Here is a 27,309-nt window from a genome sequence, read left to right as displayed (position 1 = left end):
AAAGGAACTACAATATTGGAAAAAAATCAAGTAAAAAAAAGTAAAACAAATAATAAAAAGCAATTAAAAGTGAAAAAAAACTAAAAAAATGACAAAATAGAACTTGAAAAAATACAATATTTAAGAAAAATCAAGTGAGAAAAAGCTAATAAAATAACAAAAAAAGAAATAAAAAGAAAATACAATATTTTAAAAAATCAAGTGAAAAGAAAAATTAAGGAAAAACACAAAAAAGAACTATAAAAGAAACAATATTGGGAAAAAAAAATCAAGTGAAAAAAACTAAGCAAGAAAAAGAAAGGAAAAAATAAGAAAAACAATCAAAACAAAACTTAGATATTTACAAAAATTTAAAGATAAACGAGAAAAAATTCAAAGAAAAGTTGAAAAGAAAAACATAGTTTGGAATATAAATGAAATACAATAAATAAGTAAAAATAATAGAACAATAAAAAAAGATGAAAATTTTATTAAAAATAAATAGTAAAAATAAATAATTAGGTTTTTTTGATTCATTTTCCAAAATTTCAAAATAAAATAAATAATCATAATAATTTAAAAAATATTGAGAAAGAAAAAAAATATGATGAATATAAATAAATATATGATAAAAAATAAAAAATAAAATAAGAATTAAAAGACAAGAACATTTTAAAACAATTAAAGAAAATAAATAATTGGAAGAAGTTTTATCTGATTTATTTCAAAAACTGAGTAATGAATTTCAAAAAATATTAGAAAAGTATATATAAAAGAAAGAAAAATAATTCTAATATAAATACAACACAATAAGAACAATTAAAATAACATTAAAGGAAAACACAAGTCATACAAAATAAAAAACAAATAAATATATATAAAAATTATAAATAACTGAAATGAGAAATTCAAGTGAGAAATAAAGCTGAACAATATTTCACCGAATATTCAAAACATAAAAAAATGACCAGCAAAATTAAAAAAAGAAAATAAACTATTTTTCTAAAAACAACAAAGGAAAATGAAATCAAAATTAAAATAACTTGAACCTTTTAATTTGAATAAAAAGTCATTTTTAAATTCATACAATGTAGAAAATGTGAAAACATACAATGTAAAAACAAAAACTTAGATATTTAAAAAAAATGAAAAACAAATAAGAACATTTTGAAAAAAAAAGAAAACATGATTATGAATATAAATAAAATACAACAAATCAGTGAATATAATAGAAAAATAAAAAAATGAAAAATTGATAAAAAAAAAATATTAATTAAAAAATAAATAATTAGAAGGTTTGTCTGATACATTTTCAAAATTTTTAAAATAAATGAAATATAATGATAATTTTGGCAAGATGGCGGCGTCCGTGACAACAGAAGTTGATAAATGTCAGTATTTTGTCAATGAATAAAGTTTCAAAGTGTAAGAAAAACATTCTTACATTCTAACAGACAAAACTTCTTCTCATTCTTTATTTTCATTAATTTTTTTTAAATTTTAATCATTTTATTCTCATATTATTTTTTTCTTATTCGTCGTATATGTATATATGCTCATAATTATTTTTTTCTTTGTTAATAGTTTTTTAAATTATCATTATTTTAATTTTTTAAATTTTTTAAAATGAATCAGAGAAACCTTCCAATTATTTATTTTTACTAATTTTTTGTAATAAATTTTTCACCTTTTTAATTTTTCTCTTATTTTCACTTATTTATTATATTTTATTTATATTCTTAATTATGTTTTCCTTTTTCGTTTTTTTTTTACATTTTTCTTATTTATTTAATTATTTTTTTAATTTTAATTTTTAGTTTTTTAATTTTTTTTTATTAATTTTATCAATTTATTTTTCAATTTTTGAAAATATGAACATTTCTGTTTTCATTTTTTTTTCCAGTCTTTTGTTGTCTTTTGTCTTATTTATTTTCTTTTCTCTTTTCGCTCGCCACCGGCCCGCACAGATTTCCCAGAAATCCTCAAGATCGGCAAGATTGCGGCGTCGGCGACGACAGAAGTTCAAAAATGTCAGTATTTTGTTGATTAATAAAGTTTTAAAATGTAAGAAGAAACATTCTAGGGTTAGGGTAGGGCTAATCGGTGGGGCTAATCGGTAGCGTTAAGGGTTTCAGCTAATTGGTAGGGCTAATCGGTAGGGTCATAGGTAGGGCAAAAGGGTATAGCTAAGGGGTAGGGCTAATCGGTTGGGCTACTCGGTAGGGCTAATCGGTAGCGCTAAGGGGTATAGCTAAGGGGTAGGGCTAATCAGTAGAGCTATAGCTAAGGGGTAGGGCTACTCAGTAGGGCTAATTGGTCGAGCTTCGGTTGGTATAGTTAAGGGTTAGGGCTAATCGGTAGGGCTAAGGGGTATAGCTAAGGGGTAGGGCTAATCTGTAGGGCTAATTGTTCGAGCTACGGGGGGTATAGCTAAGGGGTAGGGCTAATCAGTAGGGCTAATTGGTCAAGCTATAGGGCATATAGCTAAGGGATAGGGCTAATCGGTAGGGCTAATTGGTCGAGCTACGGGGGGTATAGCTAAGGGGTAGGGCTAATCGGAAGGGCTAAGGGGTAGGGCTAATCGGTAGGGCTAATTGGTTAAGCTATAGGGCATATAGCTAAGGGATACGGCTAATCGGTAGCGCTAATTAGTCGAGCTACGGTTGGTATAGCTAAGGGGTAGGGCTAATCAGTAGGGCTAATTGGTCGAGCTACGGGGGGTATAGCTAAGGGATAGGGCTAATCGGTAGCGCTAAGGGGTATAGCTAAGGGGTAGGGCTAATCAGTAGAGCTATAGCTAAGGGGTAGGGCTACTCGGTAGGGCTAATTGGTTGAGCTATGGGGGTATAGCTAAGGGGTAGGACTAATCGGTAGGGCTAATTGGTCAAGCTATAGGGCATATAGCTAAGGGGTAGGGCTAATTGGTTGAGCTACGGTTGGTATAGCTAAGGGGTAGGGCTAATCGGTAGCGCTAAGGGGTAGGGCTAATCAGTAGGGCTAATTGGTCGAGCTACGGGAGTATAGCTAAGGGGTCGGGCTCCTCGGTAGGGCTAATCGGTAGCGCTAAAGGGTAGGGCTAATCAGTAGGACTAATTGGTCGAGCTACGGGGGGTATAGCTAAGGGGTAGGGCTACTCGGTAGGGCTAATCGGTAGTGTTATGGGGGTATAGCTAAGGGGTAGGGCTGATCAGTAGGGCTAATTCGTAGAGCTACGGGGGGTATAGCTAAGGGATAGGGCTAATCGGTAGGGCTAATTGGTTGAGCTATGGGGGGTATAGCTAAGGGGTAGGGCTAATCGGTAGGGCTAAAGGGCAGAGCTAATCGGTAGACCTAACTGGTAGAGCTAATCAGTAGTGCTAATCGGCAACGAGCTGCATTCGGCAGCCATGACAGTGAATCAGCACTTTTTCATGCGGTGCGCACGGTTGAAGAACTGTCGTTTCTCGCTGACCGAGAGGCGGAATTGAAAAAAAAAAAATCCACAGTTTGAATCACAAGCCTTTCATGGATTTATGTTGAAGATGTCATGTCAGTAGGATCTTCCATTCAGCCACGGGAAGTGTGTAAACACGAGCGAAGTTTCAGATTCGGGCATCTCCAAAATGCATCGGAGCGGATGGGAGAAAATCCTGCGCTCTCCTCAAACAAATGCAGCTGGAGAGAGAACCGTTTGAGATACAGACAAAGTGACTCAATTTTATGAGTCACAAGAAAAATCCCTACGTTTTGAGCTATAATTTGTGAAGATTGGGCCAGAAATGTGGCCAGGAGGACGAGAATAGAATTTATTTTTGGGGTTTAAATTGAGACCTTCTCCTACTCCAGCTTTTCCAATACACACTCATTATAAACTCCTGAAACGGCTGAAATTTACTCCGTACTTGAAGGCTCACCGTTTAAATTTGGTAAAAGTTCTTGAAATGATAGTACATACATGTATAAAGGACAAAAATGCCTACGTTTTAGAAGTAAAATGACTTGTCTATGTGAAAGTATGACCAAGTTATCATGGTTCAAAGTTGAAGGAGTTGAAAGGTCAGTTGAAGGGTTTTCCATCCACTTCAATGTTGAAAACAATTTTAAAAAGTTGAAATCTTTCAAAAAGTTGAAGAAGGTCGAAAACGTTTCAAAAGGTTGGAGAAAGGGTTGAAAAAGTTGAACTTTTTAAAAGCTGAACGGTTAAAATCGGTTAAGATTTGAAGGAGTTAAAAGGTAACAAATTTCCAAAATGTGTCCATCCGTTAACATGGGGCAAAAAGTTGCACAAAAGTTGAAATATTTTCAAAAAGTTTAAAAGGTTTTTAAAAGCATCAAAAAAAAAAAAACGGCGGAAGAAGTCAAAAGAATAATATTAAAGACAGAGGAAAATTAAGGTGTTGTAAAAATGTGCTTCAGGTGGAAGCAGCTTGTCGCCGTTCCAGGTTTTTTGGGCGGCGATCCGGTTCTCCCAGTTCTCCGGCTCCTATTTTTAAGAGAGAATGACGGGCGTGGAGGATCTGGAAGAAAAAAAAACAAAAAAAAAAACAAGACTCTGGGCGTCGCGCTAGTCGCTGATGCTAACGCCGTCATGCTGACAAAACGATGATCATTTCTGTCACAGTTAAAATGAATCATAGTTGAAAAATAACAAAAACAAATTATTTTAATATTTTGGATTGTTATTTTTTTAAAAAAAATCGGACTAAACAATTTATTTTATTTTTTATTATTTATTGATTTTTTTTAACTTTTGTTTTCATAAATTTATTTATTTTCATCAATTATTTATGTAATAAAATCAATTAATTCATTTGTGTATTTATATTTTTTATTCCTTTTAGAATAATATAAAAAAATTTGATCAAAATTTAAATAAACAAGCTTGAACTCAAACTGAAACTTCAAAAAAAAAAAAAGAATAAATATGGTAACTTAACACAATGGAGATAATCAAGAAATATATTTAAAACATTTAATTAATAAAAACATAATAAAAAAAATATAAAATATAATACAATATTTTGGATTGCTATTTAAAAAAAATCTGACTAAATGATTTATTTTATTTTTTATTATTTTTTATTTTTTTTAACTTTTGTTTTCATAAATTTATTTATTTTCATCAATTATTTATGTAATAAAATCAATTAATTTATTTGTATATTTATTTCTTTTTCGTATTTACTAGACTTGTTTTTGTTACATTTTTATTCCGTTTGAAATAATAAAAAAAATTGATCAAAATTCAAAGAAACAAGCTTGAACTCAACTGAAACTTCAAAAAAAATAAATATAAATAAATATGGTAACCTAAAACAATGGACATAATCAAGAAATATATTTTAAAAAATTCAAATTAAATAAAAATATAATAAATAAAATAAAATATAATAAAATAATATTGTAAATTAACCTAAAAAATAAAAAAAATTCAATCAAATTTGCAAAAAAAGAAAAATTAAATAAACTAAAGACATAAAATAAATGTAAATAAATAAATATTACATTTAAAAATAGAATAAATAATAACACAGCTAAAGGAAAAAAGCAAGTTAATTAATTAAATTAATAACATAATAATAATAATAATAATAATAATAATAATAATAATAATAATAATATAATATTTTTAATAATAATAATAAAATAATTTAATAATATTAAATAAATAAATACAAATTAAATTAATTTCAGTAAAAAAATAATTGAAGGTATCTCAAAATATCTAAAACAAAAAAAGAGGAAGATGTAGAAGAAAAAGTGTAAACTAAAAAATATATATATAAAATACAGAAACTAAAGAAAAAAAGAGGAAAAATAGAGGATAAAAAGTGGCCAAAAAAAATAAAGTTCCCCCCCCACCCAAAAAAAATAACATAAATAAAAATCAGCAATTTAGATGAAAGTCAAAATCAAAATATTGTGGGAAAAAAAAAATCAGAAAACAATAAATTAAATCAATTAAATCCACACAAAATGAAAATGATTAAATATAGCAATTAAAAGTAACACCTTAAAAAAAAATCACCTTTAATTAAAGGTGAAATAATAACAAGCTGTGGAGGCAAAATAAAAGCCAGAGTGACTCAGTCCCAAAGTCGGCCGATGACGAGCGTCGCCGCTGCGTGACGCCACGCTAATTAGCATGCTGGCGTTAGCGGCACGCCTGCTATTGTTGCTAACATTTGTTGTCAACTTTCTTTCATTTTCCGGAACATCCAATTTTTTTTTTCAGTCTTCGTCTAATTGTCGTTTTGAGTGATTTTCTTTTTTGAAGTCATTGATCGAATTCTTTTGTTTTATTTTGAACAATTTTTTTCACTTTTTCATTCAAATTTTAAAATTTCATCATTCTTTTTATATACAATGAAAAAAGGACAATTTTTGAAAGTTTTATATTATTTTGTAAGTTTTTTTGTTTTTTTAATTAAAATTTTGTTGAACAACTTTTTTTATATAGTTTTTTAAATTTTTTTCTATATTTTCCATTCATGTCTTTATTTTCACTTCATTATTATTATTTTTCATTTGTATTCTATGGATTTTGTTTATTTTATTTATTATTTTATTAGATTGTATTTTACTTTTTTCTTGTTTCGTTTTATTTTATTTCATTTGATCTATATATTTTATTTCATTTTATTTCGATATTTTGTTACATTTGATTTTTTTTCTTGTTTTATTTTATTTCATTTTACTTCATTTTTTTATTTTTATCTTTATTTTTTTTATTATTTTTCCATTTCAATGTTTCATAATTGCTTTTTCATTTTCATGTGTTTTTTTCATTATTATTGTGAATTTTTATTTTGTCACAATCTTTATCATCATTTTATGTTGTATTTTTTATTTGTGATTTTTTTATTGTTATGTTATTGTCATTTTGTATTTTTCTTCTTATTTTTTCACTATTTTATTTTATTATGAATTTGATTTGTTTCAATATTTTATTACTTTCATAATCATTAATATTTATATTAGTATTAATATATTAATATAAATATTAATATTAATATTTTGTATATTTTTAGCTCTTTGTTGTTGTTTGTTGCCACTATATGTTTCATTTTTATTCTATGTATTTTATTTATTTTATGTATATTTTTTTATTTTCTTCTATTTTACTTATTTTTGTCTTGTTTTGCTTTTTTACTTACTTATTGAATTTTTATTTTTTCATCTTTTTTTTTGTTGCATTATTTTCATTTTTTTGCTTCTTATTATTACTACTATTTTAACTATGAATTTGATTTGTTTCAATATTTTATTATTTTTTAGTTTTTTTTTATTTTATGTATTTGATCTCTGCATTTTTTGCCACTTTATGTTTCATTTGTATTTTTTGTGTTTTGTTTATTTTATGTATTATTTCATTATATTTTACTATTTTCTTTTCTTGTTTTGCTTTTTTTTTAACTTTATAATTTTAATTTTATTTTTCATCTTATTTTTTTATTGTTACATTATTTTCATTTTGTTTTTACTTTTAATTATTATTACTGTTGTAATTATAAATTTGATTTGTTCCAATATTTTCTTATTTTTATAATTTTTTTTTTATTTGATGTATTTTATCTCTTTATTGTTGTTTTTGTTGCCACTATTTGTGTCATTTTTATTCCATGTATTTTGTTTATTTTGTGTATTATTTTATTAGATTTTTTTTTTCCTTTTTTTTTCTTGTTGTGCTTTTTTTTTACTTATTTATTTAATTTTTATTTTTTCATCTTATATTATTTTTTTATTGTTACATTATTTTCATTTTGTATTGTTCTTCTTCTTATTATTACTGTTTTAATTATAAATTTGATTTGTTCCAATATTTTCTTATTTTTATAATTTTTTTTATTTGACGTACTTTATCTCTTTATTGTTGTTTTTGTTGTCACTATATGTGTCATTGTTATTCCATGTATCTTGTTTATTTTGTGCATTATTTTATTAGATTTTTTTTTTTAACTCATTTATTTAATTTTTATTTTTTCATCGTATATTATTTTTTTTATTTTTACATTATTTCCATTTTATATTGTTCTTCTCATTATCATTACTATTTTAATTATACATTCGATTTCTCTCAATATTTTCTTATTTTTATAATTTTTTTATTATGTGCATTTTATCTCTTTATTGTTGTTGTTTTTTCTTGCCATTAGATCACGACACTTTCAAGAAAAAGAAAAACAAAGAACCTCTATAAAACCACGAGGCCTAAATATAGACAATGATTAGCATTGGCGCTAGCGCAGGAAGCTAATTCCTTTGCGAGGCGTCGCTCCGCAATAAAAGATAATAATTGCCCGGAATGCGGCGGCGCCGCTTTCGGGGCGTCATTCTGCGCCGGCTCACATTCCAGGGCGAGGAGCCGATCGCTCTGGAAACGAAAGCGACATGTCACTGATTAGCAAGAGCAACTTTAGCTTTTTTTTCGGGTTTTTAGCTTCCTTTTTTTGTCGCTGTTTTAGATTTTTTTAAACTTTAACCAATTTTTCAATTTTTTTTTTCTATTACTGTTTCACTATTATTTCGCTGATTTACTTTTTTGTTGTTTTTAAATTAATTTCCTAATTTTGTTGTAACTCTTTTACATTTTTTACTCATTTCATTTCATTTTTTGTACTTTTTTTTTAAATTAATTTCTTAATTTGTTTGTACCATTTATTTAATTGGATTCAAAATTTGTTTTTATCATCTATGTATTTTATTGTTTTTACTAGTTTATTTGTTTCTTTGTTATTCGATTTATTTCTAACTTTTATTATTATTATTATTATTTGATAAAATAATTTTACTGATTTTTCAACTGTTATATTATCATTATTTTATTGTTTTTTAATTCATTTTAATATTTTTTATTTATTTTAAATATGTTATTTTATTTATTATTATTTAATATGTTATTTTACTCATTATTATGCGACTAATTATTTTTATTGATTATTTATTTTTAATAATTTAATTAATTTTAATTTTAATTTTTTACTGATTTTTAAACTACTGTTATTTTTATTTTTCATAAATGCATTTGTTGATTTAAAAAAAGTTTTTAATCAGGTTTTAAAATTTTCTAATCAGTGGTTTTTTCCTTTTATTTTTTTATTTTTTTAACTATTGTTTTTTATATTATTGTGGAAATATTTTTTGTAATATATTGTTATTGTTTATTATTTGTATTATTATTTTTTTTAATAGATTAATTTTTTAATTGTCACTCCATTAATTTTTTTAATATTTGAAAAATGTTTTGAGATTTATTTTAGTATTTGAATGTTGTTATTTGTTATATTTTAACATTTTTAATTATTTCTTTAATTTATATTTTGTTATTTAAATTTTTTTTTACTTATATTACTAATTTTTTTTATAATTTTTTTTTTATTTCTTTTATTAATTTTTCCTCTTTTTCATCAATTAATCTTTTCAATTGTTACTTTATTTGTTATTCTTTTTCACTTATTTGAATTATTTTTTTGAGACTTTTTTTGAGTATTTACGTGTTATTTTTCGGTATATGTTAACATTTTTTATTTATTTTTGGACTTATATTTTATTTAATTACCTTATGGTTTTACTTATCTTAATAATTTTTCCATTGTTTTTCAAATTTTTAAAAATTTCTTTTTATTTTTGTTATTATTTTTTTTTCTATTTTCATCAATTAATTGTCACTGTATTATTTTGTTTATTATTTGAATACTTTTTGGAGATTTTTTGAGTATTTAATGTTATTTTTCGGTATATTTTAACATTTTTTATTCATTTTTTTAACTTACATTTGAATTAACTAATTTATTTTTTACTTGTCTTACTAATCTTTTAATTTTCTTAATTTATTTTTAAAAATTTTTTCATTACTTTTTTTTTCCTTTTTTATCAATTAATTTTCATTTGCCACTGTATCATTTTTTTTATTATTTGAATCATTTCTTCGAGAATTTTTTGAGTATTTAAATGTTATTTTTTGTATATTTGAACATTTTTTATTTATTTTTTAAATCATATTTTATTTAATTACCTTATATTCTCTTACTAATATTTTAAATGTTTTAAAAAAACATTTCTTTTTATTTTTTTATGCTAGCTAATCAGGCTGCTAATCGCGAAGCTAGCTTGTTTAATCTCGAAAAAAAAAGCAGCTGTGTCGTTAGCACATTTAGCTTCTCACTGTTAGCATTTTTATTTATTTTTATGGGGATTAAAAAAAACCTTGAGCCCCGCCCTTTGCTAGCTTAGCGCCGGTTTACCCAGAGAGGAGAGGCCACCAGGAAGTAGTTACTAAAAGTTTCTCACACCCGTCCGTCACGTTCACACGTTCACTCACTTTATGTTTTGTCCTCTTTTAATTGGTTGTTTTGTTCTTTCATCAATCTGTTAATTTATCATTTAACATTTTTTGGCCTTTTATAAGTGCATTGTTTTTACCTGTTTTATCATTTTTTAACTGTTATTTTATATTTATTTCTGTTATTTGTTATATGTTTTTTACAATTTTATTATATTTTTATGATTTCAGTTTATATTTATGTTTGTTATTTTTATTATATTTTTTACATATGTTTTTATTTTTGTCATTTTAGTTTATATCTATTTTTGTCATTTTTATTATGTTTTTTACATTTAAATTATATTTTTTATTATTTTAGTGTATAATTATGTTTGTTATTTTTATTATATTTTTTGAAAATATTTATTACATTTTTGTTATTTTACTTTTTATTTATTTTTGTAAATGTTATTATATTTTTTTTACATTTTTATTATATTTTAAATATTTTATTTTATATTTATGTTAGTTATTTTTATTATATTTTTTAATTTTTATCATATTTTTGCCATTTTATTTTAAATTCATTTTTGTCATTTTTCAAATATATTTTATTGGTTTTCGAACTTGAATTTTTATTTTTTTCCATGTTTTCATCAGTTTTTTTAAACATGCTTATTTATATTTTTCACCAAGTTTTTTTTATATATTTTCTAAATTGATTTTTTCTACATATTTTTACCTCCTTTTACCAAATTTTTATTATGTGTTTTTTTCATTTTTTTGATATTTTTGTTATTGTAGTTCATATTGTTTTTGTTACTTTTCATAGATATTTTATCGTGTATTTAACTTAAATTTTTATTTATTTTTCACATTTTGATAATATTTTTATCATTTTAGTTTATATTTATTTTTGTTATTTTTCATACATAGTCTATCAATTTTCGAACATGAATTTTTATTTACTTTTTCCATGTTTTCATCAGTTTTTTAAAATTGCTTATTTAAATTTTTCACCAAGTTTTTTATATATTTTTTAAGTTGATTTGTTGCGCATTTTATTTACCTGTTTTTATCACATTTTTATTATATATTTTTTACATTTCTATGATATTTTTGTCTTTTCAGTTTTAATTTATTTTTGTGATTTTTCATATATATATTTTATCAGTTTTGCTCCTTCAATTTTTATTTGTTTTTCCATGTTTTCATCAGTTTTTTTAATCATTTATTTGTATTTTTAACCAAGTTTTTAATATATTTTTAAATAGATTCTTTCTATATATTTTTACCTGTTTTCATCAAATTTTTTTTATATTTTTTTAAATTGTTTAGATATTTTTGTTATTTTAGTTCATATTTATTTTTGTTATTTTTCATATATATTTTATCGGTTTTTGAACTTAAACTTTTATTTATATTTAACATTTTTACATTTTTTTGTCATTTTAGTTTATATTTATTTTTGTTATTTTTCATATATATTTTATCGGTTGTTGAACTTAAACTTTTATTTATATTTAACATTTTTACATTTTTTTGTCATTTTAGTTTATATTTATTTTTGTTATTTTTCATATACATATTTTAGGTTTTGTACTTTACATTTTTATTTATTTTTTCCATGTTTTCATCACGTTTTTAAAAACGCTTATTTATATTTTTCACCAACTTTTTAATATATTTTCTAAATTGAAGTTTTCTATATATTTTTACCTGATTTTATCAAATTTTTATTATATTTTTTACATTTTTTTGAGATTTTTGTCATTTTCATTTATATTTATTTTTGAGATTTTTCATATAAATTTTATTGGTTTTCTAACTTAAATCTTTATTTATTTTTTCCATGTTTTCACCGTTTTTTTTAAATGCTTATTTACATTTTTCAGCAAGTTTTCATCTATTTTTAATTGTTATTCAACATTTCAAATTTTGTTAATATTAAAAAAATTTTCTTTTTTAAAAATATTTATTAAAAAATTTCAAACACATTTTATTTATTTTCTAACTTAATTATTTATCTATATGTTTTTATATTTTTTCATATTTTTAAAACAAAACCGAGTGAAATGTTTCTTTTCACATTATTTATTTATTTCATTTTTTTAACCGTACATTGAAGTATTAATTAAAAAATGAGAATAAATAAAAAAAATAAGAACCGTTTTCTTTTCTGTTCTATTTCTACAAGCTCTCTAGCGCCCCGTGTGGACGGATTAATAATATATGACTGTGTGTGTGTGTCCCTCACCTCTGCTCCGGCTGTTGTCATGGAAACCCCCCGTCCGCTCTCCTTTCCTCTCCCGGCACGTCCGCCGGCGCGGTGACGTCATCACGCCCTGCGTCGGGGGGAGGACGCCGACTGCCGCGCTCCCATTGGCCGCCGAGCCGCGGGGCGTCAGAAGCAGGCAGAAGCAAACATGGCGGCGGTGACCAGAGGCTCCTTCAGCGTCTTCAGGCGGCTGGTGAGTGACGCCGGGGACCGCGCCGACCCGCCGGTGTGGCCGCTCCGGAGCTCCCCGGAGCTCCCCGGACCGGACGCCGGGGAGTCCGCGCTCCGGGAGGCCGGGGGAGGCGCGCTGTGAGCCGGGGAGACGAGGTGCAAGCGGCCGCTGAACAGATGGGAGTCTGAGTTAGCACGATATCTCATGTAAACGGACGGGAGCGGGAGCTAGCATGCTAACTAATGAAAACAGACGGAGCATGTTAACTGATGAAAACAGACGAGAGCGAGAGTTAGCATCATAACTCATGTAAGCGGACGGGAGTGAGAGCTAGCATGCTAACTAATGAAAACAGACGGAGCATGCTAACTTATGTTTGCAGACGAGAGTGAGAGTTAGCACGATAACTAATGTAAGCAGACGAGAGTGAGAGTTAGCATGACAACCAATGCAAACGGACGGGTGGGGGAGCTAGCATGCTAACTAATGAAAACAGATAGGAGTAGCAGATAGCATGCTAACTAATGAAAACAGATGGGAGTGGAGCTAGCATGCTAACTAATAGCAACACATTGGAGAGGGAGCTAGCATGCTAACTAATGTAAACAGATGGAGTGGAAGCTAGCATGCTAACTAATAGAAATGCTAACAAATTCATGTAAACAGATGGGAGCGGGAGCTAGAATGCTAACTAATGTAAACAGATTAAACAACTAGCTAATTGTAGCTAGCTGTAGCTAGCTCCTGCCAGCTGCGGCTAACTTTGGCTAGCTGTACGCAATTGCGGCTTGCTGTCGCTATTTGTGGCTAGCTTCTAACTGTGGCTAGCTGATTCTCACTGCTGCTAGCTAACCGTCGCTGCCGTTAGCTCATTCTTGCTACAGCTAGCGTTATCTCTTTGCTCCAAGCTAACCCTCACTGCAACCATCTGCTAGCTAACGCTTGCGGCTACTAGCTAATCCTCTGTATAGGTAGATACTAGCTTATCCTCATTACAAGTAGCTGCTAGCTGACGCTCACTGCTACTAGCTAACAAGCTAGCTGCTAGCATGCTAACCCCCCCTGTGTCCTCAGCTCAGCCAGCAGTACCGCCGGGGGCCGCGCTGCATCCGCTACCTGCACGCCTCGCCAGGTGAGTGCCCGGAAGCCCCACCCCCCCCCTATCCGGTGACATCACCGGCGACGGTGATGATGTCATTGTTCTGTCCCCTGCAGTGATTGGCCGGCCCATCGTCCCCTTCAAGCTGTCCGACATCGGGGAGGGCATCATGGAGGTGACGGTCAAGGAGTGGTAAGCCCCGCCCCCTTTCCTGCCCTCAGGTCATATTTCATAAAGCCCCGCCCCTCTGATGTTTTCTTTAAGCCCCGCCCACTCCAAGGTCATGTTCTCTAAAGCCCTACCCTCTCAGATATATTAAGCCCCGCCCATTTTGCATATTTATTAAGCCCCGCCCCTTTTTTCAGCTCATATTTCAATACGCTTCACCATTCTCAGGTCGTAGTTTGTAAAAACCACGCCCCTTTTCTGGTCATATTTCAGTAAGCTCCGCCCCTCTCTTTGTCGTATTTCAATAAGCTCCGCCCCTTTCATATTCCCTAAAGCCACGCCCATCTTACATGATGTCAAGCTCCGCCATGTGTAAGATCATATTTCATAAAGCCCCGCCCATTCTGATGTTTTTTCTTAAGCCCCGCCCCTCTCAGGATTCTTTTTATAAAGCCCCGCCCCTCTCAGATCATATTTAATAAAGCCACTCCCCTATTATCTTAAGCCCCGCCCTGTATAAGATCATATTCCATGAAGCCCCGCCCACTCGCAGGCCCTGCACACTTAAGCCCCTCCCCTTGTCATTTCATATTTCCAAAATTCCCACCCAATCTGTTAAGCCCCGCCCCCTTGTCATATTTCAAGCCCCGCCCCATTCCAATCTTACACTTTTAAGCCACGCCCCTTAATAAGCAATGCCCCGTTAAGCCCCTCCCTGGTTTGTTTTACATTTCCTAAAGCCCCGCCCACTCTAACATTTCCCCTCTCAGATATATTCTCAAGCTCCGCCCTTTTTCAAATCATGTCTCGTAAAGCCCCGCCCCTTTTATTCCATGTTTCCTTAAGCCCCTCCCCTTTCTGGTCACATCGTCTAAAGCCAGTCCCACTGTCAGATATTGTATGAAGCTCCGCCCCTCTCGGATCATATTTCATTAAGCCACGCCCCTTTCTGATATATTGTTAAGCCCCGCCCCTCTCAGGTTGATTTCCCTGAAGCCCCGCCCCTTATTAAGTCATATTTCCTAAAGCTCCTTCCTCCTGAGCCCCTCTCCTTTAAGCTCCTCCCACCTCTAAGCCCCGTCCCCTCCCTCTCCCCCCCCCCCCCCCCCGTCCAGGTACGTGAAGGAGGGCGACCGCGTGTCGCAGTTCGACAGCATCTGCGAGGTGCAGAGCGACAAGGCGTCGGTCACCATCACCAGCCGCTACGACGGCGTCATCCGCAAGCTGTACTACCCGGCCGACGCCACGGCGGCCGTGGGCCGGCCGCTGGTCGACATCGAGACGGAGGAGGGCTCCGGTGAGCGGCGAGCGGCGAGCGGCTAGCGCTGGTTAGGTATATGTAGCTGAAGGTCTCTACGGGTAACTGAAGGTCCCTACAGGTAGCTAAAGGTCTCTACAGGTAGCTAAAGTTCCCTACAGGTAGCTAAAGGTCTCTACAGGTAGGTAAAGGTCCCTACAGGTAGCTAAAGGTCTCTACAGGTAGCTAAAGTTTCCTACAGGTAGCTGAAGGTCCCTACAGGTAACTGAAGGTCCCTACAGGTAGCTAAAGGTCTCTACAGGTAGCTAAAGTTTCCTACAGGTAGCTGAAGGTCCCTACAGGTAACTGAAGGTCCCTACAGGTAGCTAAAGGTCACTACAGGTAGCTAAAGGTCCCTACAGGTAGCTAAAGTTTCCTACAGGTAGCTGAAGGTCCCTACAGGTAACTGAAGGTCCCTACAGGTAGCTAAAGGTCACTACAGGTAGCTAAAGGTCCCTACAGGTAGCTAAAGTTTCCTACAGGTAGCTAAAGGTCTCTACAGGTAGTTATAGGTAGTTAAAGGTCCCTACAGGTAGCTAAAGGTCTCTACAGGTAGTTATAGGTAGTTAAAGGTCCCTACAGGTAGCTAAAGGTCTCTACAGGTAGTTATAGGTAGTTAAAGGTCCCTACAGGTAGCTAAAGGTCTCTACAGGTAGCTTAAGGTCCCTACAGGTAGCTAAAGTTTCCTACAGGTAGCTAAAGGTCTCTACAGGTAGTTATAGGTAGTTAAAGGTCCCTGCAGGTAGCTAAAGGTCCCTACAGGTAGATAAAGGGCCCAACAGGTAGTTGAAGGTAGGCAAAGGTCTCTACAGGTAGCTAAAGGTCCCTATAGGTAGCTAAAGGTCTCTACAAGTAGCTAAAGGTCTCTACAAGTAGCTAAAGTTTCCTACAGGTAGCTAAAGGTCCCTACAGGTAGCTAAAGGTCTCTACAGGTAGCTAAAGTTTCCTACAGGTAGCTAAAGGTCCCTACAGGTAGCTAAAGGTCTCTACAGGTAGCTAAAGTTTCCTACAGGTAGCTAAAGGTCCCTACAGGTAGCTAAAGGTCTCTACAGGTAGCTAAAGGTCTCTACAGGTAGCTAAAGTTTCCTACAGGTAACTAAAGGTCCCTACAGGTAGCTAAAGGTCTCTACAGGTAGCTAAAGTTTCCTACAGGTAGCTAAAGGTCCCTACAGGTAGCTAAAGGTCTCTACAGGTAGCTAAAGTTTCCTACAGGTAGCTAAAGGTCCCTACAGGTAGCTAAAGGTCTCTACAGGTAGCTAAAGGTCTCTACAGGTAGCTAAAGTTTCCTACAGGTAACTAAAGGTCCCTACAGGTAGCTGAAGGTCCCTAAAGGTAGCTAAAGGTCCCTACAGGTAGCTAAAGGTCCCTACAGGTAGCTAAAGGTCCCTACAGGTAGCTGAAGGTCCCTACAGGTAGCTAAAGGGCTTCTGTCTTTATGTAATTCTACATTTACTTCTGGTTATAGACATTGTTGTGTTTTGTATTTCAATGTTTCCTTTGTTTTGTCTCTTACTGTTCGTTTGTTTGTTTGTTTGTGCCCCCCCCCAGAGGCCCCCCAGGAGGAGGACGTGGTGGAGACCCCCGCCATGGCCCGGGAGGAGCACACCCACCAGGAGATCCGGGGCCTGAAGACCCAGGCCACGCCCGCCGTGCGCCGCCTGGCCATGGAGAACAACGTGAGGCCCGCCCCCTCCCTTCCGCCCCGCCTCCCTCGCGTCTGATTGGCCCATCCCAAACTAGGCCAGAACTAGACCAAAAAAATATAGAATTAAAATAAAAAAATAATTAAAACTTAAAATATAGAATTAAAATTAAAAATTAATTAAAACTTAAAATATAGAATTAAAATAACAAATTAATTAAAACTTAAAATATAGAATAAAAATTAAAAATTAAAAATTAATTGAAACTTAAAATGTAGAATTAAAATAAAAATTAATTAAAACTTAAAATATAGAATTAAAATAAAAAATGAATTAAAACTTAAAATATAGAATTAAAATAAAAATATATTAAAACTTAAAATATAGAATTAAAATGAAAAATGAATTAAAAATTAAAATATAGAATTAAAATAACAAATTAATTAAAACTTAAAATATAGAATTAAAATTATTAATTAATGAAAACCAAATTGACCAAAACTAATTTAGAGGAAAATATAGATTTAAAATAAATTAAAAAATAATAAAAAAAGATATTAAATAAGAAATAGAAATATTTAATAAATCAAAATAAAATCAAGAATTTTTATTAGAAAAATTAATTCAAAAAAGCAAAAATCAAAAAAAAAAAATGAACCAGAATCAGACCAGAAATAGTTTAATGGTCAAGTAAAATGCAGAATTAAAATGAATTACAATTAGAAATAAAATGAAAATAATTAATTTGTCAATTTAATAGATTTATTAAATCAAAATCTAGAATTTGTATTAGAAATAATTAAAAAAAAACAAAATTAAACCAAACTAGACATGAATCACACCCAAACATATTTCAAAAAATAAGTAAAAATATAAAAGTAAAATAAAATGTTAACAATATAAAAGAAAGATGGACATTAATGGATTAATTTTTCGGTTCGTTAAATGAAAATATAGAATTTGAATTCGTAAATGAAAATAAAGTCATTTAAACAAAACCAAAGGTAGTTGAAAAATTGGGGTAAAATTTGAAATTAATTAAATTTTTAAATAAATTCATTTAAACAAAATAAACAAAAGGAAACCTTAACTAAACAACATCAAAAAAACATGTAAACAATCAAAAACAACAAATTAGCAATAAGTTCAATAAAATCTAGAATTTATTAAATTAAAAAATGTCAAAAAACACAAATTAGCAATAAATTCCATAAAATCGAGAATTTCTTGAATAACAAAATGTAAAAAAAAAGAAATAAATTCAGTAAAATCTAGAATTTATTAAATACAAAAAATGTAAAATAACCAACAAATTAGCAATAAATTCAATGAAATCTAGAATTTGTTAAATAAAAAAAAATATATTATTTTTAAACATATTAGTAAAATATAAAATTTAAATAATATTAAAGAAAAATGTAAATTAATTATTGCTTTAGTTTTTCTCTGTTTGCCCCTCCCCCTGCCTCTGATTGGCCGATTCCCCTTCCACTTCCTGGTTTGCAGATCAAGCTGAGTGAGGTGGTGGGGACGGGGCGAGACGGCCGCATCCTGAAGGAGGACATCCTCAACTTCCTGGCGCGGCAGACGGGCGCCATCCTGCCGCCCACGCTGTTCCGGGAGAGCTCCGCCCCCAGCCAGGCTCCGCCCACATCCCCCCGGGCCGGGGGCGGGGCCGCGGCCAAGGCGGCGCCGGCGCCGGCACCGCCGCCAGAGATCAGGGGCGAGGACGTGACAGAGCCGCTCAACGGTGAGTCGGGACTTTTATTTATATAAATTATGTGATTAAAAATAAAGTTATTTAGTAAGTATTTTAATTTGTTCTATTTATTGTTTTTGTCATTTAACATTTTTTACTATATTTATTTGTATATTTATTTATAATGAATTAGATTTTAATTTTGTAATTTTGTAATTTTTTTTAATTTTTTACAGTTATATATTATATTTATGTTATATTCATATATTATATTTCATTTTATCGTATATTTTATTATTTATTAGATTGTTTTTATTGTATTTATTGTTTTATATTTACATAATTATTGTATTTACGTAATTTTTATATTTATATTATATATGTTGTACTTCTATTTTATGTTTTTATTATATTTAATATGTATTAGATTTTTTTCAATATTTATTCTTTATTTTTTATTTTTGTTTTAATTTTGTTTTATATATATATATATATATATATATAAATATATTTATATATTTTATTTATTATTATGTTTTATGTTTATATAAATAGATTAACATTTTACAATTTTCTTTATTTTATATTATATTTATAATTTATTAGATTTTAATTTGTTTATTTTTTATTATAGTTTTCTATGTATATAAATATTATATTATTGTAATCAAGTTTTATTAAATTTTTATTTTATTTATTTTTTTAGATTTAATGTTTGTTTTATAGTTATTTAAATATATATATTTTATTTTATTTATTATTATGTTTTATATTTATATAAATAGATTAATATTTTACAATTTATTTTATTTTATATTATATTAATAATTTATTAGATTTTAATTTGTTTATTTTTTATTATATTTTTCTAATTATATAAATGTTATGTCATTGTAATTAAATTTTTATTTTATTTCTTTGTTTTATTGTTTATTTTATTTTATATTTATATATTCATTTTTGTTATATATATATAAATATATTTATATATTGTTTTATTTATTCGTATGTTTTATATTTATATAAATAATTTATATTTTACAATTTATTTTATTTTATATTATATTTATAATTTATTAGATTTTAATTTATTTTTTATTATATTTTTCTTTTTATATAAGTATTATATCATTGTAATTCAATTTTATTAAACTTTTATTTCGTTTGTTTTATTGTTTATTTTATTGTCTATATATATATAAATATTATATTAATGTATTTATTTTTTATTTTATATTATATCTAAATTTGAAGCACATCTGATAAGAAAGCAATAAAAATAACCAGACGGAACCGGTTCCTTCCGGTTCTTGACGGTTCCTGGTGGTCCTGCAGGGTTCCAGCGGGCCATGGTGCGCTCCATGACGGCCGCCCTGCGGATCCCCCACCTGGGCTACAGCGACGAGCTGGACCTGAGCCCCCTGGTGGCGCTGCGGGCGTCGCTGCGCCCCGAGGCCGAGGCCCGGGGCGTCCGCCTCAGCTTCATGCCCTTCTTCATCAAGGTGATGATGTCATCACTCTGCGACGACCGCCCCATAAATATATATGGGAGTGAGAGAATCGCTCTGCTGTGGTGGTTATGCTGATGCTAACGATGCTAACGATGCTAATAGGAAGAGCGCTGGCTATGCTAATGATGCTAGCAATGCTAACTATGCTAATGATGGGAAACGTGCTAACAATGCTAACAAAGTATGAGACGACAGCTAACAATGCTAACGATGCTGACATGGCTAACGATGCTTATGCTGAGCTAACGATGCTAACGATGCTAATGATAGAAAGACGACGGCAAGAGTGCTAACTGATGCTAAATATGCTAACCGTGCTAACAATGCCAATGATGGGAAGAGCTCCAACAGTATTGAAAATGCTAACTATGCTAACAATGCTAATGACACTTATGATAAGACTGCCAATGATGTTAAAAATGCTAGCAATGCTAACGACAGAAAGAATGCTAACAATGCTAACGATACTGTTAACAAATGGAAGAGTGCTAACAATGCTAATGATGCTAAAAATGCTAGCAATGACACTTATGATAAGACTGCCAATGATGCTAAAAATGCCAGCAATGCTAACAACAGGAAGAGTGCTAACAATGCTAATGACACTTATGGTAAGACTGCTAAGGGTGCTCAAAATGCTAGCAATGCTAATAACAGGAAGACTGCTAACAATGCTAACGACGGGAAGAATGCTACCAATGCTACTGATTTTAACGATAAGGGTGCCAATGAATTAGCGTCATTAGCATTGCATCATAACCAATGCTAATGATGCTAGATTTGCTTATGATGCTAATAGCGTGTGGTAACAATGCTAATATGTGTGCACACTTAGCAAGCTTAGTGACTTAATGATGCTATTGATGCTAATGTTGCCGAGACTGTTAGCGATGCTAGTGACGCTAACGGTGCTAACGTGTGCTAGCAGGCGGCGTCCCTGAGCCTGCTGCAGTTCCCCGTCCTCAACGCTTCGCTGGACGAGTCGTGTCAGAACATCACCTACAAGGTGAGACTCGTTAAGAGGGCTCGTTAAGGGGGCTCGTTAGGGAGGCTCGTTAAGGAGACTCGTTAGCAGGAATTGTTAAGGAGACTTGTTAAGGACTTGTTAAGACTCGTTAAGAAGACTCATTAAGAGGACTTGCCTAAAGACTCGTTAAGATGACTCCTTATGAGGACTCGTTAAGGAGACTCGTTAAGAGAACTCGTTAGGAGACTCCGTAAGAGGACTCGTTAAGGAGACTCGTTAAGGAGTCTCGTTAAGAAGAATCAATAGGTCTCATTAGGAGACTTGTTAATTAGGCTAGTTAAGAAGATTCGTTAAGACTCGTTAGGAGACTCGTTAAGGAGGCTAGTTAAGGAGACTCATTAAGACTTCTTAAAAGACTGTTGAAGAGGGCCCGTTAAGGAGACTCGTTAGCAGGAATCGTTAAGAAGACTTGTTAAGGACTTGTTAAGACTCGTTAAGAAGACTCATTAAGAGGACTTGCCTAAAGACTCGTTAAGATGACTCCTTAAGAGGGCTCGTTAAGGAGACTCGTTAAGGAGTGTCGTTAAGAAGAATCAATAGGTCTCATTAGGAGACTTGTTAATTAGGCTAGTTAAGAAGATTTCTTAAGACTCGTTAAGGAGCCTGTTTAAGAAGACTCATTAAGACTCGTTAGGAGACTCGTTAAGGAGGCTAGTTAAGGAAACTCGTTAAGACTTGTTAAAAGACTCGTTAAGGAGGCTAGTTAAGACTTGTTAAAAGACTCGTTAAGGAGGCTAGTTAAGACTTCTTAAAAGACTCGTTAAGGAGGCTTGTTAAGACTTGTTAAAAGACTCGTTAAGGAGGCTAGTTAAGACTTGTTAAAAGACTCGTTAAGGAGGCTAGTTAGGAGACTCGTTAGGAGACTCCATAAGAAGACTCGTTAAGAAGGCTAGTTAAGATTTGTTAAGACTGGTTAAAAACTCATTAATCAGGCTAGTAAAGTAGACTCGTTGAGAGACTCGATAAGAGGACTTGTTAAGGACACTTGTTAAGAAGACTTGTTGAGGACACTCTAAAGACTCGTTAAGGAGACTTGTTAAGGACACTCATTAAAGAGACTCGTTAGGGACACTTGTTAAGAACACTCGTTAACGAGACTCGTTAAGGACACTCATTAAGGACACTTGTTAAGGACAATCGTTAAGGACACTCATTCACGAGACTCGTTAAGGACACTCATTGTGGACACTCATTAAGGAAACTTGTAAAGGACACTCGTTAAAGAGACTCGTTAAGGACACTCGTTAAGGATAGTCACTAGGGACACTCATTAAGGACACTTGTTAAGGACAATCGTTAAGGACACTCACTAACGAGACTCGTTAAGGACACTCGTGGACACTCATTAACGAGACTTGTTAAGAACACTGGTTAAGGACACTTGTTAAGGACCCTCGTCAAAGAGACTCGTTAAGGACACTTGTAAAGCACACTCGTTAAAGAGACTGGTCAAGGACACTCACTAAGGACGCTCGTTAAGGACACTTAAGGACACTCGTTAAGGATACTCGTTAAGGATACTTGTTAAAGAGACTCATGAAGGATTCTCGTTAGCAAGACTCATTAAGGAGACTTGTGAAGGGCACTTAAGGACACTTGTTAAGGACACTCGTTAAGGACACTTGTTAAAGAGACTCATTAAGGATTCTTGTTAGCAAGACTCATTAAGGAGACTTGTGAAGGGCACTTAAGGACACTCGTTAAGGACACTCATTGAGGACACGTAAGGTCACTTGTTAAGGAGACTCGGTAACAAGACTCATTAAGGATACTTGTTAAGGACACTCATCAAGGACACTTAAGGATACTCGTTAAGGACACTTGTTTAGGACACTCGTTAAGGACACTCGTTAAAGAGACTCATTAAGGATACTCATTAACAAGACTCATTAAGGGTATTCGTTAAGGATACTTGTTAAGGACACTCGTTAAGGACATTCATTTACAAGACTTGTTAAGGACACTTGTTAAGGAGACTTGTTAAGGACACTTAAGGACACTCGTTAAGGACACTTCAGGACACTCATTAACGAGACTTGTTAGGGAGACTCGTTAAGGACACTTGTTAAGGACACTCGTTAAAGAGACTCGTTAAGGATACTCATTAAGGATACTTGTTGACTGCACTTAAGGACACTCATTAAGGACACTTGTTACGGACACTTTTTAAGGACACTCGTTAAGGGCACTTGTTAACAAGACTCGTTAAGGATACTCATTTAGGACACTCGTTAAGGACACTCATTAAGAACACTTAAGGACACTTGACAAGGAGACTCATTAAGGACACTCATTAACAAAACTCGTTAAGGACACTTAAGGACACTTGTTAACGAGACTCATTAACGACACTTGTTAAGGACACTTGATGAGGAGACTCGTTAAGGACACTTCTTTAAAGACTCGTTAAGGACACTCGTTAAGGACACTCCTCTAAAGACTCATTGAGTGGCCATCTCGCCGCTGTAACCCGTCCCCTCCTGGGTCCGCAGGCCTCCCACAACATCGGCGTTGCCATGGACACCAGCCAGGGCCTGCTGGTGCCCAACGTGAAGGGCGTGCAGCGGCTCAGCCTGCTGGACGTGGCCCGGGAGCTCAACCGGCTGCAGGCGCTGGGGGCCGCCGGCCAGCTGGGGGCGCCGGAGCTCAGCGGCGGAACCTTCACCCTGTCCAACATCGGATCGGTGAGGGGGGAGGGGCAGGAAGTCAGGTGGAGGGACAGGAAGTGGTGACACGAGCTGAGGTGGACAGATAGGAAGTTAGGTGGGAAGGCAGGAAGTGATGGCAGGAAGTTAGGTTGAGAGGCAGGAAGTACTTACAGGAAGTGAGGTGAAGACAGGAAGTCAGGTGGAGAGGCAGGAAGTGATGACAGGAAGTTAGGTGGACAAACAGGAAGTGAGGTGAAGAGACAGGAAGTTAGGTGGAGAGACAGGAAGTTAGGTGGTGAGGCAGGAAGTGATGACAGGAAGTTAGGTGGACAAACAGGAAGTGAGGTAAAGAGACAGGAAGTTAGGTGGAGAGGCAGGAAGTGATGACAGGAAGTTAGGTGGACAAACAGGAAGTCAGGTAAAGAGACAGGAAGTTAGGTGGAGAGGCAGGAAGTGATGACAGGAAGTTAAGTGGACAAACAGGAAGTGAGGTAGAGACAAAGTCAGGTGGACAGGCAGGAAGTGATGACAGGAAGTTAAGTGGACAAACAGGAAGTGAGGTAGAGAGACAAAGTCAGGTGGATAGGCAGGAAGTGATGACAGGAAGTTAGGTGGAGAGGCAGGAAGTGATGACAGGAAGTTAGGTGGGGAGACAGGAAGTGATGACAGGAAGTTAGGTGGAGAGGCAGGAAGCGATGACAGGAAGTGAGGTGGAGAGGCAGGAAGTGATGGCAGTAAGTTAGGTGGAGAGGCAGGAAGTGATGGCAGGAAGTTAGGTGGAGAGGCAGGAAGTGATGGCAGGAAGTTAGGTGGAGAGGCAGGAAGTGATGGCAGGAAGTTAGGTGGAGAAGCAGGAGTTGATGGCAGGAAGTAGGGTGACGAGGCAGGAAGCAAGGTGACAAGGCAGGAAGTGATGACAGGAAGTGACGTGGACAGACAGGAATTGATGGCAGGACGTGGGATGATGAGTGAGATGAAGAAAAAGGAAGTGAGGTGGCGAGACAGGAAGTGATGACAGCAAGTTACGTGGGCAAGCTGGGAGTAAATTGGAGGCAGGAAGTCATGTAAAAAGGTTGAGGTGGAGGCACAGGAAGTAAGGTGTGAGACAGGAAGTGATGACAGGAACTGAGGTGGACAGACAGGAAGCTAGGTGGAGAGACAAGAAGTTATGACAGGAAGTGAGCTGAAGAGACAGGAAGTGATGGTAGAAAGTTAGGTGGAGAGAGAGGAAGTGAGGTGTAGAGGCAGGAAGTGGATACAGGAAGTGAGGTGGACAGGCAGGAAGTGAGGTGGAGAGGCAGGAAGTCAGGTGGAGAGGCAAGAAGTGGATACAGGAAGTTAGGTTCAGAGGCAGGGTGTGAGGTGGAGAGGGAGGAAGTGAATACAGGAAGTTACGTGGAGAGGCAGGAAGTGGATAGAGGAAGTCAGGTGGAGAGGCAAGAAGTAGATACAGGAAGTTTGGTTGAGAGGCAGGAAGTGAGGTGGAGAGGGAGGAAGCGAATAGAGGAAGTTAGGTGGAGAAGAAGGAAGTGAATACAGGAAATCAGGTGGAGAGGCAGGAAGTGAGGTGGAGAGGCAGGAACTGACGTGGAGAGGCAGGAAGTGGATACAGGAATTTAGGTGGAGAGACAAGAAGTGAGGTGGATAGCCAGGAAGTGGATACAGGAAGTGAGGTGGAGAGGCAGGAAGTCAGGTGAAGAGGCAAGAAATCAGGTGGAGAGGCAAGAAGTGGGTACAGGAAGTTAGGTTGAGAGGCAGGAAGTGAGGTGGAGAGGCAGGAAGTGGGTACAGGAAGTTAGGTTGAGAGGCAGGAAGTGAGGTGGAGAGGGAGGAAGTGAATACAGGAAGTCAGGTGGAGAGGCAGGAAGTGAATACAGGAAGTCAGGTAGAGAGGCAGGAAGTGAGGTGGAGAGGCAGGAACTGACGTGGAGAGGCAGGAAGTTGATACAGGAATTTAGGTGAAGAGACAGGAAGTGAGGTGGAGAGGCAGGAAGTGGGTACAGGAAGTTAGGTTGAGAGGCAGGAAGTGAGGTGGAGAGACAGGAACTGACATGGAGAGGCAAGAAGTGGATACAGGAATTTAGGTGGAGAGACAGGAAGTCAGGTGGAGAGATAGGAAGTGATAACAGGAAGTCATGTGAAGAGACAGTCAGTGGTGGCAGGAAGTGAGGTGGACAAACAGGGAGTGATGATAGGATTTAAGGTAGACAGACATTAAGTGGTAACAGGAAGTTAGGTGTAGAAACAGGAAGTAAGGTGGAGAGGCAGGAAGTGAAGACAGGAAGTTAAGTGGACAGACAAGAAGTGATGACAGGAAGTGCGGTAACAGGAAGTGACCTCCCTTCTCTGCCTCCTCCAGATCGGGGGGACCCACGCCCGGCCCGTCATCCTCCCCCCGGAGGTGGCCATCGGCGCCCTGGGCCGGATCCGCGTCCTGCCGCGGTTCGACGCCAAGGGGGGCGTGGTCTCGGCCCACATCATGAGCGTGGGCTGGTCGGCCGACCACCGGGTGGTGGACGGCGCCACCATCGCCCGGTTCTCCAACCTGTGGATCCGGTACCTGGAGAACCCGGGCGCCATGCTGCTGGACCTCAAGTAGAAGAAGAAGAAACACTTCCTGTTGCCACGGCAACGCCGCTCTGTTGTATTCATCTCGGTGCCTTTTCGAGAGAGGAGGGAAAGAAAGGGGGCGGGGCCAGACCGTCACACTCATGTTACTTCCTGTTTTGGATCTCGCCCGTTTGTTTTTCCAGTTTTGGTGTAAATGGGGCGGAGCCAGCATCTCACAATGGCTTTACTTCCTGTTTTTTATTCTTTTGGTCCCGCCCACCAATGCTCCATATTAGGTAAAAAGGGGGCGGGGGCCGTCCGTTCCCACTCATGTTACCACCTGTTTTTGATCCCGCCCACTTGTTTTACACAGTACATAAAAAGGGGCGGGGCATGTCTGAAAGAATTTCCTTATTGGATGTATTCCATATTAGGTAAAAAGTGGGCGGGACCAGTTTGTTAATTTCACACTTCCTGGTTTGACCCCACCATTTTACTATAATGTGTGTAAAAGTGGGCGGGGCCAGCCTCACACTCATGTCACCTCATTGTATTTAGACCCCGCCCATTAAGTCTATATATTAGGTGAAAGGGGGCGTGGTCAGATGAAAATACTCGTTACTTCCTTATTTGATCCCGCCCACTAATTTCCCGTATTGGGTGAAGAAACGGGGCGTGGCCTTTCTGACACAGCACTTCCTTATTGGTTATCTCTCGCTTGTTGCCATATAAGGTAAAAGTGGGCGTGGCTAGCACATCACTGACTGTACTTTTTTTTTTAAATCCTGCCCACCAAGGCTCCATATTTGGTGAAAAGGGGCGGGGCCACTGCACCACACTCACATGTATTCCTCTATTCTTTCATCCCCGCCCCTTTTCTCCTTATATGGAGCCTTGTGGGCGGGGTTTCCGCACAATATGGACCCTGTGTGTGTTTTACCGTTTGTTACATTTTGTTCTTTAAAGAGAAATAAAGACTTGATAGAACTGTGTGT

At 34.4% G+C, this 27,309-nt stretch overlaps 1 protein-coding gene across 1 annotated transcript; it reads left to right on the top strand.

Annotated features, from left to right (window-relative positions):
* Positions 1-12,608: 12,608 nt before the first annotated feature.
* Positions 12,609-27,306, top strand: dbt (dihydrolipoamide branched chain transacylase E2). The gene is made up of 10 exons (XM_030087256.1): positions 12,609-12,693; positions 13,747-13,804; positions 13,888-13,963; positions 15,055-15,236; positions 16,785-16,912; positions 18,386-18,629; positions 19,914-20,080; positions 21,018-21,095; positions 23,609-23,800; positions 26,124-27,306. The coding sequence occupies exons 1-10, from the start codon at positions 12,649-12,651 to the stop codon at positions 26,361-26,363; spliced, it is 1,410 nt and encodes a 469-aa protein (XP_029943116.1). The 5' UTR covers positions 12,609-12,648; the 3' UTR covers positions 26,364-27,306.
* The last annotated feature ends 3 nt before the right edge of the window (positions 27,307-27,309 follow it).

The sequence above is a fragment of the Salarias fasciatus genome, unplaced genomic scaffold, assembly GCF_902148845.1.
Source record: "Salarias fasciatus unplaced genomic scaffold, fSalaFa1.1, whole genome shotgun sequence".
Taxonomy (NCBI): Eukaryota; Metazoa; Chordata; class Actinopteri; order Blenniiformes; family Blenniidae; genus Salarias; species Salarias fasciatus.
This window is presented reverse-complemented; position numbering and strand designations above follow the sequence as displayed.